At 48.7% G+C, this 18,283-nt stretch overlaps 1 protein-coding gene across 1 annotated transcript; it reads left to right on the top strand.

Moving 5' to 3' along the window:
• Positions 1–9,814: 9,814 nt before the first annotated feature.
• Positions 9,815–15,328, top strand: LOC118638335 (sialic acid-binding Ig-like lectin 13). Its single transcript, XM_036274076.1, has 8 exons — positions 9,815–10,086; positions 11,464–11,518; positions 11,584–11,958; positions 12,113–12,394; positions 13,398–13,433; positions 14,097–14,193; positions 14,498–14,581; positions 14,842–15,328. The coding sequence occupies exons 2-7, from the start codon at positions 11,485–11,487 to the stop codon at positions 14,571–14,573; spliced, it is 900 nt and encodes a 299-aa protein (XP_036129969.1). The 5' UTR covers positions 9,815–10,086; positions 11,464–11,484; the 3' UTR covers positions 14,574–14,581; positions 14,842–15,328.
• The last annotated feature ends 2,955 nt before the right edge of the window (positions 15,329–18,283 follow it).

Below are 18,283 nucleotides of genomic sequence, written 5' to 3'. Positions count from 1 at the left end.
ATGGGCTCACTTTTGTGAAAACTGGGAGAATTCCAAACAGCTGAACAAGGACAAAACGAAAGACGCTTTGAATGTGTGTCTTGTTTTCCTTTCAAATGACAACCGTCTGCGTTTGCCCTGGACTGAGAGTGTGCGCTCTCATGGTGTTTCTCTCTCTCTCTCCCCCTTCCTCTCTCTCCAAAAAGCAATAAAGAACAATAAAGAAATATATCTTTTTATTGTTTTTTTAAAATTTTTATTTATTGTTGAAAGTATTTTTTTTGTTTTGTTTTTTCTGTATTGATATTAGAGAGAGGGAGGGAGAGATAGAAACATCGAAAGTATGACAGATGCCCCCCCCACCCCTCTTCTATTGATTTTTTTTAGAGAGAGAAGAAGGGAGAGGGAGAGAGAGAGAAACATCTATTGGCTGCCTCCTGCACACCCCCTACCCAGGACTGAGCCCACAACCTGGGCATGTGCCCTGATGGGGATTCCAGCTGGTAACCTCTCATACCTGGGACCATGCTCAAGCAACTGAGCCGCACCAGCCAGGGCACAAATATGACTTTCTTAATGGCAAAAGCATTGGCCGTAAAAAATTTGGGAAATTATTAACAAAGGAAAACAAAATAGAATTCGTACCATCTTAATAATTAAATCATTCAAAATGCTTTTTAATGAATCTTCATAATAATTTAAGATTAGCCCTGGCCGGTTTGGCTCAGCGGTTAGAACTTCAGCCTGCGGTCTGGAGAGACCCAGGTTCAGTTCCCACTAAGGGCACGTACCTCGGTTGCAGTTTGTCCCCGGCCCTGGTTGGGTCATGAGGGTGGCAGCCACTTGATGTGTCCCTTTCACATGGATGTTTCTCTCTCTCTCTCTCCTTCCCACTCTATCTGAACAAAATATCAAAAAACATCATTGGGTGAGGATTAAAAAAAATTTAAGATTAGGTAAATATTTTAAGTACTTATCTAAATATTCAAAATATGTATACCTGCATACATTTTTACATTTATAAACTTATAAGTAAATAAAATATTTTTAAAAATGAATAAATATACAATTGTTTATTATGACTCAATGAAAACTCTTAAAAATCCCCTGTCATAATTGGACTCCCTGGAGATATATCAAGTTTGTTCCTATGAGTCTTCTCAGCTCTGATATTTTATATATATCCTCATACACATATACATATTTTCACCAAAGTGAAATCATTCCATTAAATATCTTTCTTTATTTGGGTTATCTCCAATATTAGACCCAAGTTTAGTCAGAGGAGGGTGTTTAATAGGAAAATAAGGTATTAGTTACCATTAAAAGTATTTCATGCACCATGGCCAGTTTGTTAAGTGGTTAGAGCATCGGTCCTCGGACCAAAGAGTCTTGGTTTCCATTCCAGTCAAGGGCACGTACCTCGGTTGTGGTTCAGTCCCCGGCCCTGGTGGGGGTCGTGTGGGAGGCAACCACTCGATGTGTCTCTCTCACATCGATGTGTGTGTCTCTCTCTCTCCCCCTCCCACTCTGTCTGAAAATAAATGGATAAATCAAAAAATATCCTCAGGTGAGGATTAAAAAAAGCACTTCATGGGTTGTCCCCCGCACTGGAGTGTAAGTGGTGTCCCCAGAAGACATGCAAAATTGACCTTCCAGCTTCAGTTCAACTGCAGCCCTTGGCTATGGTCCCCTCCCTCGTCTCCAAACTCTCCCTCATTGTCACTTCTGGGATGCTGTCTTCCCTGCCTCCCTCACTCATGTATAAAGGCCCTTGTGCACACCCCCAGTTTTCCTCCTCCCTAAGACACCCTACTGTTTAGGATTGCATTCCGCTGAAAGAACCGAAAATAATAAACATGGAAGTCTTAAACAAAGCAGTCGTTGGTTTCTCTCTCATTTAAGGAGTCTGGCGGTGGGCAGTCCCAGGCCATTTTGGAAGCTTTGTGATCATAAGAAACCCAGGCTCCATCTGTATTGTTGTTCTTCGATCCCTGTGACTCCCACCTCCTGATCCAACATGGGCGCTTGAGCCCCACTGGACAGAAGGAAGGAGGAAGGGGTGGGAACAGCTCCCCTGAAGGGCCCCTTCCTGAGAAGGGTTCACAACAGCTCTGTGTTTATCTCTCTCACTGCCCACACTTACCTGCAGGGGAAGCTGGATTGTGCAGCCTTGTAGCTGGGCTCCTATGTGTCTAGGATCCTTATTACTAAGGAAAAGGGGGGGTGGACAATGGGATGAGATCAGCCACCTCTGCCACAGAGTGCATCTCTTCATGCCAACTCATTGCAGGAAAACGTCCCTTCCTTGCATCCAGACTGTGCGAGCCTATGATGATGGGTCTGCTTACCCAGGACCAAGAGGGCCTGAATCTGAGCATTTAATGCAGTGAGACCCTCGTGAAGACTGTGTCCTTGGGAAGTGACTGCAGGTTGGGACATTCCTCAGAATTCAGAGACTGACACTTACTCCCTCAAGCAGACCCCAGAGCTGGGCAGGGCTCACCCACTCTGGATCCCCCATCACTGGGAACATCTGAAACCCTGTCTCTTTGGTCAGGAGTGGTGGGCTTCCTACATTATCAGCCCCTGAACATCCCTAAGCTGAGAAGTCTGGTGCATGTTGGGAAGGGATTCTTGTAACCACACAGAAACTTTATTTTCTTTCACCTGATCTTTTTTAAAAATTAGATTTATTGGGGTGACACTGGTTAATATGGTCATATAGGTTTCAGGTGGGCCTTGTTTTTTAAATGTGGTTTTTAAATTATTGATTTTAGAGAGAAAGGAAGGAGGAGAGAGAGAGAGAGATTTATTGTTCCACTTATTTATGCATCCATTGGTTGCTTCTTGTGTGTTCCCTGACCAGGGACTGAACCCACAATCTTGGCATATTGGGACAATGCTCTAACCAACTCAGCTACCCAGCCAGGGTTCATTTGGCCTTTAATTTTTACTTTTTTCCATTGTCTCAAACTGGCCTCACCTAGCCTCTGACTCACCCACCTCCCTCATGACAATAAGGTTCTGCTCAGCACCCAATAGTCTTAGAAACAAGGTCCTGGGTTGATTGGCTATTGAGACAAAGAGATGGAGGGAGAGAGAGAGTTTTTATTTTTTTGTTTTGTTTTGTTTTTGGTAAATTTAAAACATTGAGCAGAAATTTAAAGCACCAGAAGAGAAAAAAAACAAGTAGTCTAAATGATCAGTTATTAAAATTAACCAAGATCTTTAAAACAACAGAGCTTCATCCAGTCAGTGTGGCTCAGTGCTTGAGCATCGACCCATGCAGCAAGAGGTCGCTGGTTTGATTCCCAGTCAGGGCACATGCCCAGGCTGTGGGCCCGATCCCCAGTGGGGGGCATGTGGGAGGCAGCTAATTAATGTTCTCTCTCATCGATGTTTCTCTTTCTCCCTCTTCCTTTCTCTCTCCCTGAAATCAATAAAAAACAAATTTTAATAAAAATTAAAAAAAATATAACAACAGAGCCTCACCCTGGTCAGGTTAGAGTCGTTCCAATATGACAAGGTTACAGGTGGATCCCCGGTCAGGTCACATACAAGAAGCAACCAATGAAAGCAAAATTAAGTGGAACAACACATTGATATTTCTTTCTCTCTCTCTCCAAAATAATCAATAAATTAAAAAAAAAATCTTTTCAAATAGAGCCTCATGGAGGGAGAGTTTGGGTCTTCTCAACTTGTGTGGCTGACAATGTGTATTTTCCAGGAAACCGTGTTTGACGTGCATGCCCTGGCAACCAAAGCGGAAATCAGACACTTGCATTACCAACAAGAGAGAGAGAAAACTCAACTGTCAGGGCTTACACTACCAGAGCCCAGCTTTGCATCTTCTTATCAAGAGAACAAAATGTCCCAGCCCCTCCCAGGGCAAGGTCTGCGCAGCACAGACGGAATGTACACTCATAAAGCAGGCGCTCCTCCCGGTGTGTCAGGCCTGGAGACCACAAGGAATGAACGTTCACCGCGGATTTTTATGGACCTGTAAACCTCGTGGAGCCATGACAACCAGCAGACTTGGGTCGAACCCTCTGGATAAATCCCATCATCCCTTGCATCAGGCCACCGGGAAGATCCGCTGAATTGTGAACACAGCAACCCTGAACTTGGTCTAAACACTCACGGGGGTGCCTGAGATAGAGAGAGAGGGTAAGAGGTAGGCTCCCATTGGCTTCCAGAGAAGAAGAAAGTGGGATGGGAAAATAATAATAAAAATATTTATTTTTTATTATTTTTTTCACTAAAATTTTTTTAAATCCTCACCTGAGGATATTTTTCCATTTTTGTTCAGATAGAGTGGGAGGAGAGAGAGAGTGACAGAGGGAGAAAGGGAGAGAGAGAGAGACATCAGTGTGAGACAGACACATCAACGGATGAACCGCAACCAAGGTATGTGCCCTTGACTGGAATTGAACCCGGGACTCATTGGTCCAAGGGCCAATGCTCTAACCACTGAGCCAAACCGTCCAGGATAAGAATAATAATATTAACAATAGCATTGTTCCTTATGCCATTAATAATAATAAGCATTAATGATAATAACAAGATTAACTAATAATAATTTCCTGTGTATCATTTCTAGGTAGGGAGACTACATATTGAGATAGATTGGCCTCTGAGTGACAGGGTGGAAGGATGGGTCAGGAAGTAGTTTGTGGTGAAATAGGATGGATGGATTGCCAGGGATGGATGGAGGGAGGAGACAGGTGCAGGGATCCCAGTAATTCTCTGGATGAGCAGCAGGTGGCGCCCTCACAGGGGCAGGGAATGCTGAGACAGGTGCAGGGACGCAAGGGGGCATCATGGGCCAGGGCGACCTGCTCAGACTCCAGCTTCCAGAGGAGTGTTACCTGATCGCTGGGGGCCTCAGTGTCCTCATTTGAAAAGTGGACATCACAGCTCCTATTTTTATGAATTGGAGAACAAAACCCAAGCTGAATAAAATCAACAACAGTAACACACACACACACACGAACCCAGCCATATCTGAAGCTAGCTCAAATTAGGTCCTGATTTTTTTATTCACCCAAATATATGTTCTAATTTTTCCTCACCCAAAAATATGTTTTTATTGACTTTAGAGTGAGGAAGGAAGAGACAGAAAAAATATCAATGTGAGCCCTGGCCGGTATGGCTCAGTGGTAAGAGCGTTGCCTGCGGACCAAAGAGTCCTGGGTTCGATTCTGGCCAAAAGCACATACCTCGGTTCATCCCCGGCCCCAGTTGAGGTTGTACAGGTGGCAACCAATTGATGTGTCTCTCTCACATCGATGTCTTTCTCTCCCTCTCTCTCCCTCCAGCTCTATCTGAAGATTAATGTAAAAATATCCTCGGGTGACGATATAAAATATATATGGTCAACGTGACAGAGAAACATCAATCAGTTGCCTCCCACATGCACTCTGACTGGCAATTGAACCTGCAGCCTGGGTGTATGCTCTGACTGGGAATTGAACCCACGACCTTTTGGTGCATGGGACATAGAACCCCTTTTCCATCCACATAAGCTAATGACAACTTAACTTCAATCACATACAAACACTCTACACCTTCCCCCAAATCTTTACTTTTTCATGTCGCAAATTAATTTTTTTATGTTGTGTGTCCTTTAACAAATGGTTGTTTTAATATTTTTTTAAAAATCATTGCCTGAGAAAATGTTTTAATTGATTTTTAGAGTGGAAGGGACAATACTACAACCAACTGAGCCACCTGCCAGAGCAATACTTTTGTCTTTTAACTTCTATATGAAAATCAAAAGTGATAACAACATTTCAGTCACTGGTGGACTGCACATATATTGGTGGTATACCAGATAGCTATACCAGGTAAGTGCACACTGTGATGTCCGTACAATGTCAAAATCTCTTAGGATGCATTTCTCAGAACCTATTAAGCAGTGTGCGACTGTATTTAATGTCCTGTCCTTTCAACTTGAAGAACTCTCTTAAGCATTTCCTGTAAAACATTACGCTCAGTGGAATAAGCCAGTCACAGAAGGACACAGAAGTGATTCTACTTATATGAAATATCTAAAACACTCAGACTTGTAGAAGCAGAGAATAGAGTGGTGGCTGCCCCTACTGGGGATCAAACCTGAAACCTTGGCTTATGGAGATGATGCTCTAACCAGCTGCCTGGCCAGGGCTTAAATTTTCTTACAACAAACACACAAACAAAACTCACAAAAACATGAGGCGCAGCGAAACATTGATAGGTAATAGATACATTTCTTACCTTGGTTATGGCCATAGTTTAAACTGGTGTGTGTGTGCCGTGCCCGGTATGGCTCAATGGTTAGAGCGTCGGCCGGAGCACCAACGGGTCTTGGGTTTGATTCCTGGTCAAGGGCACATACCTGGGTTGCTGGTTTGATTCCCAGCGTTCGGGAGGTAACCAATCGATTTCTCTCTCTCCCTCTCTCTCTCTTTCTCTCTCTCTTTCTCCTCCTCCCACCTTCCTTCCCTTCCTTCTGCTCTCTAAAAGTTAATGAAAAAAAAATATCCTCAAGTGAGGATTAACAAAAAAATAAAAATTAAAAGAAGTAAACAAGTGTATGCATATGTCTAAACACATCAAATTGCATACATTAAATATGTGTCATTTTATTGTGTATCAATTGTACCTCAATAAATCTATATTAAAAGTAGAGTACATCTGTGCCCTGGCCAGTTTGGCTCAGTGGTAGAGCGTCGGTCAGAGGACCAATGAGTCTTGGGTTCGATTCTGGCCAAGTGCACGTACCTCGGTTGTGGTTCGTCCCTGGCCCTGGTCGGGTCGTGCGGGAGGCAACCAGTCGATGTGTCCCTCTTACATGGATGTTTCTCTCTCTCTCCCCTTCTTTCCCTCTCTCTCTCTCCTACTCTATCTGAAGATAAATAGAAAAATATCCTCAGGTGAGGATTAAAAAAAAAAAATAGAGTACATCTGTGAACCTTATTATCACTCCTACAATGGAAAACAGATTATTACTATGGACCTCAGTGGGTGGTCATAAAGCTCAAAGGATCTATTATAGGTAAAGTACTTAGAACAGTAATTAATTGACTCTAAATACACTAACTTGCTTCAAGCAATTAACTGGACCATTTCCAGCTAATTACAGAGGGCTCAGGTGACCTTTCACCTGATTCCAATAACTGAAGAGGACGAGAAATTGAGGAGTCACTGCTGCCATCTAGTGGCTAACATCTGAATTTCTGCCTCTGCCGATTCCCGCGGGAAGGTGGTCCCCTCAGAACACACTCACTCATCCTCTGTTGCTGAGCTGAGGTTTCACAGGTTCTAATTTGGCTTGCTCGGCATTGGAGGGGAGGCTGTCACAAAACAGGATGGTAAGAACTTCTGCAGAAGAGAAAGACAACTATCACATGATCTCACTCATTTGTGGAATAGAATGAACTAAACAAACTGCTGAATGAAGTTAACCCAGAGACATAGAGGTGGGGTACAGACTGACAAGCCTGGGGGGGGGGGGTCGGGAGGGGAAGAGATAAACCACGGAACTTACATGCACGTATGCATGACCAATGAACATGGACAACAAAGCTGGGGATGGTGCGGGGAGGAAGGGGAGAAGGGTGTCAATTGGGGGAAAATGAGAAACATCTGTAACAAAAACAAAGAAAGAAAAGAAAGGAAGAAAAGAAAGGGAGGGAGGAAGGAAGGAAGGAAGGAAGGAGGGAGGGAGGGAGGGAGGGAGGGAGGAAGGGAGGGAGGGAGGGAGGGAGGGAGAGAGAGAGAGAGAGAAAGGAAGGAAGAAGGAAGGAAGGAAGGAAGGAAGGAAGGAAGAAGGAAGGAAGGAAGAAGGAAGGAAGGAAGGAAGGAAGGAAGGAAGGAAGGAAGGAAGGAAGGAAGGGAGGGAGGAAGGAAGAGAACCTCTGCAGAGGGTGAGAGTGCGCGCTTTTCCTGACGGTAACAGGGCCTTCTGCACACTGATACAAACCCCAGACACAAACTGCTCCTCCAGCCACAGAAGAGACAGACTCTGGGTGGTACCAGGCGGCTCGGCTAGGGACACACTGTTACAGACTGCTCAGAGCATGTGAAAAGCTAGAGAAACAGCCACCCCAGTCAACTTTGCCCAAAGCAAAAACATCCTTAAGAGAGACAGATGCGGGAGGCCCAGAGGAAACTGTGTGTTAGGAGAGCTTGGAGCCCCCCCCTCCCCCCTCAAGCACTCACTCACGAAACCCGTGGTAAGCACGCGCTCTGCACCTGACCTGCCCTTGTGTGGCTGGTGACGTTGTCAAGGAGATGAGTGGATTCTGTGTGCTAAATGCCCAGGTAATTAGGAGCATGCCTTGTGGTCATAGAAACCCATACTGTTGCCCGGCTGGTGTGGCTCAGTGGTTGAGCATCGACCCATGCACCAAGAGGTCACCGGTTCAGTTCCTGGTCAGGACACATGCCCAGGTTGTGGGTGGAATCCCCAGGGAGGGGCATGCAGGAGGCGGCCAGTCGATGTTCTCTCTCAAGGATGTTTCCATCTCTCTCTCCCTCTCCCTTCCTCTCTCTATAAAATCAATAAAGGAAAGAAAAGAAATTCGTATTGCTATGTTTCTCCACTTCTTAGCAGGATTAATATGCCTTGGTCCCTGGTACAGAGAACAGGTAGCCAAGGACAGGATACGGGCAGGCAGCCAGATAGGCAGCCAGATCACGGGGTGCAGGTCCTGCCTGCCCGGGTTCTTGTGGCATGTCTGTCACCCTCTCTGAACGGTAGTGTCCACCTCTGAGAAATGAGGAAGCGAGCAAACCTCCCAAGACAGCCTCCAGGTGACAGAGAGCAGGTCCGAGGTTCCTCTTCTGTGCGCACTGAAACCCTCTCACCTTCCTGTCGGGACTTCTCTCGCCTCTACGGCTCTTGAGTCCTTGAAAGAGGAAACTTCGACAGCAGACAAAACCAGGGAAGGGCCTGGCACGTCCCGTTTCGAGCTGCAGCTGCCAGGGCAGGGGGGCGAGACCGAGCCTCTCCCCCCAGGGCCTCAGGCTGCGCACTGCGATTTCAAGCTGGAAGTGATGAGGCTTGTGCATCCCTGCACCCTGCACCCTCTCCTGCCCTGGGTGACAGGAGCAAACCTCCACCTGCCTGTGGCTACTGGTTCCAGAGCAGGGATGAACCTGGTAAGGATTCCCCGGAGATCACAGCCAGCCTCGATCAAATACTACACGGTTGAGACTCAGGGACCACTCCGCCCCTCGGGGACCCTGGACGTCTAACCGTGGTTTGAGCATCACCGACGCCTGGGTGGTGGAGACAGGAAACATTTCTTTCCACTGGAAAGAAAAGACAGGATGTAATCACTTACATGTTTGCTTTCTCTTTGAAGGACAGGTACGGAACTGCCCGTAATAAGGACGAGGATGGATGGAATGTGGGGACCCCAGGGAACCTGAATGCTATAGACCGAATTGGGCCCCTCCTCCCTGCCACATTCATATGTTGAAGCCTTAACTCCCTACATGAGTGTTATTTCAGAGTGATTGAGGTTAAAGGAGTCCATGAGGGTCTCCTTCGAAGATTGATGACCTTATAAGAAGAGGAAGAGAAAGAGAAAGCGACCTTCCCTTTCTCTGCCACCTGTTAGCCAGGAGGCGAGTTCACACCAGGAGCCAAGTCCGCTGACACCCTGATTGGGATGTCCCAGCCTCCAAAGCTGTGAGAAACACATTTCTGTTGCTTGCACCGCCCACTCCGTAAATGGAAGGAAGTCCGAGCTGACTGAGTTCCCCGTCAGCTTGCGGAATCAGACAAACCAGCCCGTCCAATCATCCTGCACGGGAACCAGGCGTCACCGCTCCCTCTGGTCACTGCAGAGCCTCCTCCCAGAGCCGAGACTTGTTCACCCCGCGGGGTGGGGCCCTCCTGTCCCGGCAGTGAGTGCGTGACTCATACACTGCTGTCTATCAGATTTGTTCAATATGGACTGTCCCAAACTCAGCCTTCCCCATGACTCCGGGGTAGGGATCCTTTCTCCTCCATCTAGTGAATAGGAAGTGATCAAAACGTCCTGGAGGCCCCACCCTGAGCCCCCGCCAGCCTCCAGGTCCAGGGTGCTGAGCTCCCCCGAGCTGGAGACAGAGGTGAGTCCACCTGCCGAGCCCAGGTCTCCGAGCCTCTCCATGTGGAGCGTGAGACGGAAGCTGGCATCTCAGCTGCCGCTGCTCAGGAGACTTGAGAGAGGATGGGGGAGGGGGAGGAGCTACTCCAGGCCAGTCGGGACCTCAGCTCAGCCAGGACGAGGCCCAATAGCTCTACCTTATTCTCAGGTTCAGCGTCAGGAATGCCTGGGACATAAACCATCTCTGCCCTGCAGTTATCAGGACGGGGGTGTGTGGGGGATGTTTCTCCTGGGGATCCCGGACCTGGAGGTGATGGGGCCTGGATGAAGGGCCTGTTCAGCATGTGGTTGAGGCACAGAGGTTCCAGGGATGAAAGACACAGGGAAGATGTGAGCAAACCCAGGGTTGAGCAACAGCAGCTGGGCTTCCCCTCTGCCATCCTTGCACTGTGTCCCGCAGTAGCCCAGCCAGGCAGACTGGAGGCTCCCGGAGCCCGTGTCTGTCCGTCCAGCCCCACCCCTAGCACAGTGAATGCTGGGGAAATGGACAAGCTGCACTCCCATTGTGGAGGTCAGAGAGCTGATGGCAAAGAGAGGGGTGCAGCTTCCGGAGATGTTTAGGTGTCTGCCCTGCACGGCCCAAAGCTACTGTCATCGTCCTCGGTGGAGGAGGGTGGTGTCAAGCAGGGGGGATTCTATAGATTCTTAGCAAGAGCAGAAGGGAGGGAGGAGGCGGGGGCAGGGAGGAGACAGAGAGAGAGAGGAACATCAATGTCACAGAGACACATCGATTGGTTTCCTCCCACACGGACCCGACCTGGGCCCGGGATTGAACCTGCAAACCCTTGACCAAGAACCAAACCGGAGAAACTTCAGTATGTAGCTGACGCTCTAACCATTGAATCGCTTCAGCCAGGGCTGAAGTTCCTCATTTGATTCGTAGTCTTCCCCAGCTTCTGTGGTCTTACCACCATCCTGATCCCACACCTTGTAGGACCGACCACAGCTTCTAGATGAGGCTGTGAACTCCTTGTCGATGCAGAAGTTGACCTGCTCCCTGGTGTAGACAACAGAGCTCAGAAAAGCCCTCTTAGGGGAGGACCTTGGGAGACGCAGGTGTCCCATCCTCAGATGTCCTCAGAGGCCCTGGTCCTGCTCCGGGGATGGAGGGAGGCTCCTGAGACAAGGCAAGACTCGGGGTGGGCTCCCTGTCTGTTTTCTGGGTGGGTGTCAACGGTCTCCGTGTGACGGGGTGCCTGCCTGCTCCGTGCAGAGACGGGAAGTGTTTTGTCTCTGAGGTTCCTCTTTCGTGACTGACCACGATCTTGTGCTCCTCCCCGGCTTCCGTGGCCTCACCACAGCCCCCGTCCCACGGCTGTCCTTCCTTCTTCATGCACAGGCGCCCAGACGCCCTCCGGAGATGCTGTGGCTGCTGCTGCCCCTGCTCTGCCCAGGTGAGTCCCAAGGGGAGAAGGTGTGGGTGGTGCCGGGATTGAGGCTGACCCTCGTTTCCCTGCAGGGTCCCTGGCACAGGTTCCAGGTAACACACTGGAAGTGCAGAAGGTTGTGTCAGTGCAGGAGGGCCTGTGCGTCTTCGTTCCCTGCAAGGTGTCCTACCCCAGGACTTCGTTTACACCAGTTCATGGCTTCTGGTTCCGGGAAGGAGATGACGCAATGAAGGGTGCTGCTGTGGCCACAAACAACCCTGATCGTGAAGTGCAGGAGGAGACCAAGGGCCGATTCCACCTCCTCGGGGATCCCCTCAAACACAACTGCTCCCTGGACATCAGAGATGTCAGGAGGACAGATAATGGATCGTACTTTTTTCGAATTGAGGGAAGCCATCCTGTGAAGTATAGTTACATATGGAACATGCTCTCTGTGCATGTGACGGGTGAGTGACAGGCTCCAGCAGAGCCCACAGTGGATGTTCACGGTGGCCCCTGGGCGGGCTGGGATAGGAGTTGCTGGACCAAAGCCTGAGGCTTCTCCCCGGGCTGCACCTGGGCCCTCCCTCCTGATCCCCTGTATCCCCCGCTCCTTGCCAGCCCTCACCCACACACCTGACATCCTCATCCCGGGGACCCTGGAGTCCGGCCGCCCCAAGAACCTGACCTGCTCTGTGCGCTGGGCCTGTGAGCGGGGCACGCCCCCCATCTTCTCCTGGACGTCAGCTGCTCACACCTCCCTGGGCCCCAGGTCTCATCATCTATCTTCCATGCTCACCCTCACCCCACGACCCCAGGACCACGGCACCATCCTTGCCTGTCAGGTGCATTTTCCTGCATCTGGTGTGACTGTGAAGACCACCGTCCAGCTCAACGTCAGCTGTGAGTGCTGGGTCCGAACCCCAGGGTCCCTGGGGGTGTGCTTGGTGCATTTTTCCTGGAAGCCTGGCTCAGCGGGGAGCCTGGAGGACACAACCATTTTTCCTCCTGCATGTTTGTTACCTCAGAAGGTGGGGGGTTGCCTCTATCATCCTCACTGCCCCCCACCTCACTGAAGAGGAAACTCTTCTCGTCCTGTCTTAGAACCCAACAACAGGCATGTGCGTGGGGACGGCACAGGTAGGAAGGAGCTCGTCATGGATTCTAGGGAGCAGAGCCTCTGCAAATCCGGCCAGAGCCGGTCCCTGCCTCATCCTGGGCCCACCTGTGGGTGAACCCCATGGTCCCTCTTTTTCCTTAGCTCCCATGGCCGTTGTGAGCAGCTGTCCCCATCAGCCCTCCACTCCCCCAGGTCTTCTCCAACTCCCCTGTCACCTGCACCAGGAGGACTAGGCACCATCCATATGACTGGCCGCCTATCGAGGCCCCTGATCCTCCATCTCCCGACACACCCTCCAGGCTCACGTTGTAACTTTCCTCCAAGAGTTGAATTTAGGTACATTTTGAACAGGTCATAGAGTCACCTGGCCAACACTTGAAAAGGCATCGAAGTCTGTCCTCCAGATACCCAGTTCCCTCCTGGAAGTGACCGGGGTCCACACAGTGAGCCATGGTTCATTCCCCTGAAGAATCAAACAGGTCTTTCGACATCACCCGGGCAGGTGTCCCCATGCCCCTCGGTGACTGGGGAACACGGACTGGGCGGGTTCTGGCTGTGTGCACATGGTTCTCTGCCGGGGAACCGTGGCGTGAAGCTGTTGTCGGAATAACAGTCCTCTGCATGGGTGGATCACATTCAGTTCACGCATTGCTCCGTTGATGGACATTTGGGTGTTTTCACTTTGGGGCTGTTATAATACCACTGTGGATATTGCTGTATAATTTTTTTTTGTTCAAATATGTTTTCTGTTTTTTCTTGTGCGTTTTTTTTCTCTTTTTTTTTCAGGTCAGAAACCTGGGAGTGGAATCACGGAGTGCAATGGTACTTATTATGTATAACTTTTTGGGGAAATTCCAGACTGTTTTCCACAGGGGTAGCATCATTTTACATTCCCACCAGCAGAGTATAAAGCTTCCAATTTGTCCGAACGATTACCAACATCGGTATTTTCCTTTTAAAAAAAAAGTATAGGCTACTAATAGGTGTGAAAGGCTCTTGTTCTGTGGCTTTGATGTGCATTTCTGTGGTAATAATGATGCCAATTATTTTTTCTCATGGAATTATGATTCATTTGTATGTCACCTTTGAAGAACTTTTTTTTTTCCAGTTTTCTGCCCATTTTTTAAAATCAGGTGTTTTGCCGTTTTGTTGTTGAGTTGTAAGAGTTCTTTATATATGCTAGATACTAATCCTTATCCATTCTATGATTAGAAAATATTTTCTCCCATTAAATGGGTTGGCTTTTCACTTTCTCCATAGTGTCAGTTGCTGAAGAGAATGTTCCATTGTTTTGAATTCCAACTTATGCATTTTATTTTCAGTCCAACTACTGGGGGTCAGGGGAGAGTCTGGGGTGAGGGCCCAGGTGATCCCGCAGCCAGTGAGGCCGGAAGACCTGGAGAACAACATCTAGGGTCCTAGCAGGAGCAGAAGGACACAGGACTGCTGTCGAGCAGGTGACTCCATCTTCTTCCCTCTTTCCAGCAGGATCATCAGGGCCTGGGGCAGAGGTGGTGCTGGTGGCCATCATGGGGACAGTTGTGAAGACTCTGCTCCTCTTCCTCTGCCTCATCATCCTCATGTGAGCTCAGCCCCAAGGGGAAGGGGAGGCATGCGGCTGAGTCTACAACCAAGGCCTGGGGTCCCGATGGGTCAGGCACAGAGCCAGCAGGAAGGGTGGTGGGTGAGGACTTCACGTGGTCAGTTGTCATGCATGCCAAGGGCTCAAGGTGAGAGGTACCTGCAGTGCTGAGGGTCTGTGGGGCCAGACCCACCCTCTGCTCTTCAGTCTCCCCTCTAGCCCCTGGACAGGGAACAGGGGGGTGGGTCTGCTGCCACTGCACCCTGATCCGACCAGATTGAAAGACCCTGGTCTTTTCCCTCAGAGTCATGTGCCACAGGAGGAAGGCACTGAGGCCCAAAGGGTCTCATGAAGGATGCAAACACACCATCTCAGGTTAATCTGTCAGGTGAGTGGTATAGGTATCTCACCACACAACATTCCACTGCCCCTTCCCCCAGGGAGGCCCCTGGGATTGCTCCTCTCAGCATTGATAAAATGGAGCTGTCATCTTTCTCCCCAAACCCACTTCTCTGCTGGACTCCCCGCCAGAGCGATGACAGGGCTGCCCCGTTTCTAAGACCCCATCTGGGGTGCAGTTCTGTACTTTGCCCCTCCTCCCTTCCCCCTGATCTACTAAGACGTGTCCATCCTTCTTTCTAATCACAGGTCGGCGTAATGGCCACCTTCTCCTCCTAGTGACCTTGATAGTTCCTGTGGCCTAATCTCTTCCCCGGGTCTCTGACCCCACCAACCTCCTGCCTCCAGATTGTGTTTCCAGAGACATAAAGTCCACGTTCTGCACAGTTTGAGCAGTGACGTTTCCGCTTCTTGGCTAGAGATGAGGTGCAAATGCTACAGGCTGGATCTGAAGGCCTGGCATGGTCTGTCCTCCTCCAGACCCTACACCGGACTCTACGTCTCCCCGAATCTCGCAGCCCCTCCACCTACAACCAGGCCCAAGACTTTATGATTCGGAGACTTTACATGTGCAGTTCCTCCAGCTGCAATGCTCTCTGTCTCCATTCCTACATGTCCAAGTGCTGATCACACTTCAGGCTCAGTGAACATCACTGCATGCCCTGGCCCGTATGGCTCAGCAGTCAGAGTGTCGACCTGTGGAGCAAAGAGCGGTAGGTTCGATTCCGGTCAAGGGCACAGTCCCCAGCCCTAGTCTCGGTCATGCTGTAGGCAACCAGTCCATGTGTCTCTCTCACATTGATGTTTCTCTCCCCCCACCCCCCACTCTGAAGATTAATGGAAAAATATCCTTGGTTGAGGATTAAAAAATAAAGAAAAAATCACCTCATTATATTATGTGAGTGTGTGTGTGTGTGTGAGATTCTTGTATGGTTTTGAAAACAATATTTAGTCATTTACATGCAGACTCTTTATCATGCATAACTGAATACCTACTGTGCGCCAGCATTGTTGTAGATACTCGGGGTACACCTATAAACCCAGCATCAAACACCTCTGTCATCCAGAAAAATAGAATTTAAAATTACTAAATAAAAATGTTAGAGCCTGCTCTGGACAGTGTGGCTCAGCTGTTGGAGCATCAACCCCCGGACCAAAGATTTGCGGGTTCGATTCCAGTCAAGGGCATGCACATTGGTTGCAATTCGATCTCCAGCCCTGGTCGGGGTCTTGCAGGGGGCAACCAATTGGTGTGTCTCTCTAAAATCCATGTTTCTCTCTCTCTCCCTCTCTCCCTCTGTCACACACACACAGTCCTTCACACTCTGTTTGAAAATCAATGGAAAAATACCTTCAGGTGAGGATTTTTAAAAATTATATATATATATTAGAGCCTGTGGGATGGTACTATGTGTTTAGGGAGGAATCATGCAAGGAAAAGATCAGGTGACATGCATGTGGACAATTCCCAACATCTAAGGGTATGAGCTGTGAGTTAAGGGCAAGACTTGAGGACGGTGAGAGCGGACTTGGTGTTTCCCTAAAGATTAGCCGGGAAGATGAGGAGCAGCTCTGAGGCACAAGCAGCCTGGGGTGGTGTGGAAACAAATCTCAGAGTGGACAGCACAGGGCCACCTGGGAGAGAAGATGCTGGTTGGGGCACAGGCCCAATGGTGTGCAGCCTGGGAGGCCTTGCCGCAAATGCAGGAATCTGGAGAACTTTGAGGAGAGCAGAGACATGATTGAATGTTCTTTCTACCAGGATCCCTAGCTGCTCTCTTCAGCATAGGCCAAAGTGGATCCATAGCATCCAGAGATTGGGGAGGGCACGGGACGCAGGAAGGGATGGCGGTTGAACCAGGGAGGTGAAGTGGACGGCAAGGTTTTATTTTTGGATATATTTTGAAGTTCAAGTTGATTGAGTTTTCTATTGGATATGAAGGTTGAGGGAAAGACAACAGCGAGGATGGTGCCCAACTGTTTCCCTTGAGCCTCGGAAAGGATGGGTAGGGTTTCATGGACACGGAGGGGAGGGATTTCAGAGTGATGTTCATTCTGTGAAGTCACTTCCTAGCCCACTGGGAACGGCCAGGAGAGAGCTGGTGTGAGAGTCTGGAGATCAGGAGAGGGCTCCAGACGGGAGAGGTGAACACATATAGTCAGTGTCAGATGATGACAACAGGTGAGGAAGAGGAAGTTCTGATGGCACACGGAGAAGAAAGACACAAGGAAACAATGCCATTGGAGGTCCTGGTAACAGGGGCTTCAGTGGCTGGTGAGGAAGTTGTGAAGATGTGGCTGGAGCATCTTCAGAGAGAATTGGAAGAGGGGATGTGGGAAGAGTGGGTCCTCCAAACCCTTGGAGGTATTTAGCTGCAAAGAGAAACAGGAATGGGTCCGGCGAAGGTGGTCTCTGCTCAATTCCTTCTCCGCGTTCCCCCTAAGGTGCCCCACGACTTCCCCTCTGTGTTGGTTTCCTGGAGCCATCGTGACAAATGATCACACATTCAACATCTTTAGGAAAAACAAAATTTATTCTTTTCATGTTTGAGGCCAGGATATGCACAGGGAGTAAAATATCTTCTGCCTCTGTCCTTCTAAGTTCTTGACTGAGACAAAGAAAGATTAGGTGCCACCTCTTGGGCTAATGTGTCCTGAACTTTGGCATCTGCCATGAGTTGGGTTCTGTAGAAGTGCAGCTGTTGGTTGGGAGGCACTGTCTCCAGAGGCTCAAGGAGAGAATCCATCTCTTGCTTTTATCAGGTGATATGGCTGCCGGTTGTCCTTGGCTTGTGGCAGCATCACTGCAGTCTGTCTCCTGGTCACATCACCTCACCCTGCTGTGTGTGTAGAAAGTCACCTCTTGCTTCTTTCTTCTTGGACACTGTGACTGGATCCAGGGACCAATGCTAATAATCGAACATGATCTCCAGGTCAAGATCCTTACCTTCATTCCATCTGCACAAACCCTTTTTCCTTATAAGGTCTCATTTGCAGGTTTCAGGGATTAAAATCCTGCCATCTTTGGATGGCCATCATTCAGCCCTCTGCACTGCCCATGTGACCTTTTGCACCCCCTGAATGTCCCCATCTGACCTCCAGATTTTGTTTGCTCTGCTTTTTCATGCTCAAATGCATTTGTGGGTGACCTCAGGAGCAGCACATGTTTTGAGAACCAGGAGCTTACTGTTCTGTAAAAGCCACCACGACTGACAAACCTCAGAGGCGGGGGCGGGGGTAGGGATGAGATAAATGAAAGAACTTATATGCACGTATGTGTAACCAATGGACATAGATAACAATGCTGGGGGTGGGGGTCAGGGCGGGATCTGGAGAAGGATGTCTGGGGGGGATGAGAATACTTGAAACAAAAATAAATTAATAAAAATTACAAAAAAAGAGAAAAAAATTAAAGAAAATAAAGGCGACCTTTACGATGACAAAAATAAAAGAGAGACGAGAGAGAGAGTTAAAGGAAAGGTTACAGACTTGGAGAAAATATGTGCAAATACACATGTGATGAATAACAACATGTATCCAGAAAATATTCAGGACTCTCAACAAAGCAATAAATAATAAATAAACCTAGTTTTATTATTTTATTTTAATTTTTAATTTTTTTCATTTTTTGTTCAGATTGAGTGGGAGGGAGAGAAAAGAGGAGAGAGAGAGAGAAACATCAACATAAAAA

This window comes from Molossus molossus, unplaced genomic scaffold, assembly GCF_014108415.1.
Source record: "Molossus molossus isolate mMolMol1 unplaced genomic scaffold, mMolMol1.p scaffold_m16_p_21, whole genome shotgun sequence".
Taxonomy (NCBI): domain Eukaryota; kingdom Metazoa; phylum Chordata; class Mammalia; order Chiroptera; family Molossidae; genus Molossus; species Molossus molossus.
Note: the sequence above shows the minus strand (reverse complement) of the source record. Positions and strands in the feature narration are given on the sequence as shown.

Coding starts and splice junctions, on each gene's coding strand:
- LOC118638335 (XM_036274076.1), top strand. CDS start 11,485: ATGCTGTGGCTGCTGCTGCCCCTGCTCTGCCCAG. Junction 11,519..11,583: donor GCTGCCCCTGCTCTGCCCAG/GTGAGTCCCAAG, acceptor GTTTCCCTGCAG/GGTCCCTGGCACAGGTTCCA. Junction 12,395..13,397: donor CGTCCAGCTCAACGTCAGCT/GTGAGTGCTGGG, acceptor TTTTTTTTTCAG/GTCAGAAACCTGGGAGTGGA.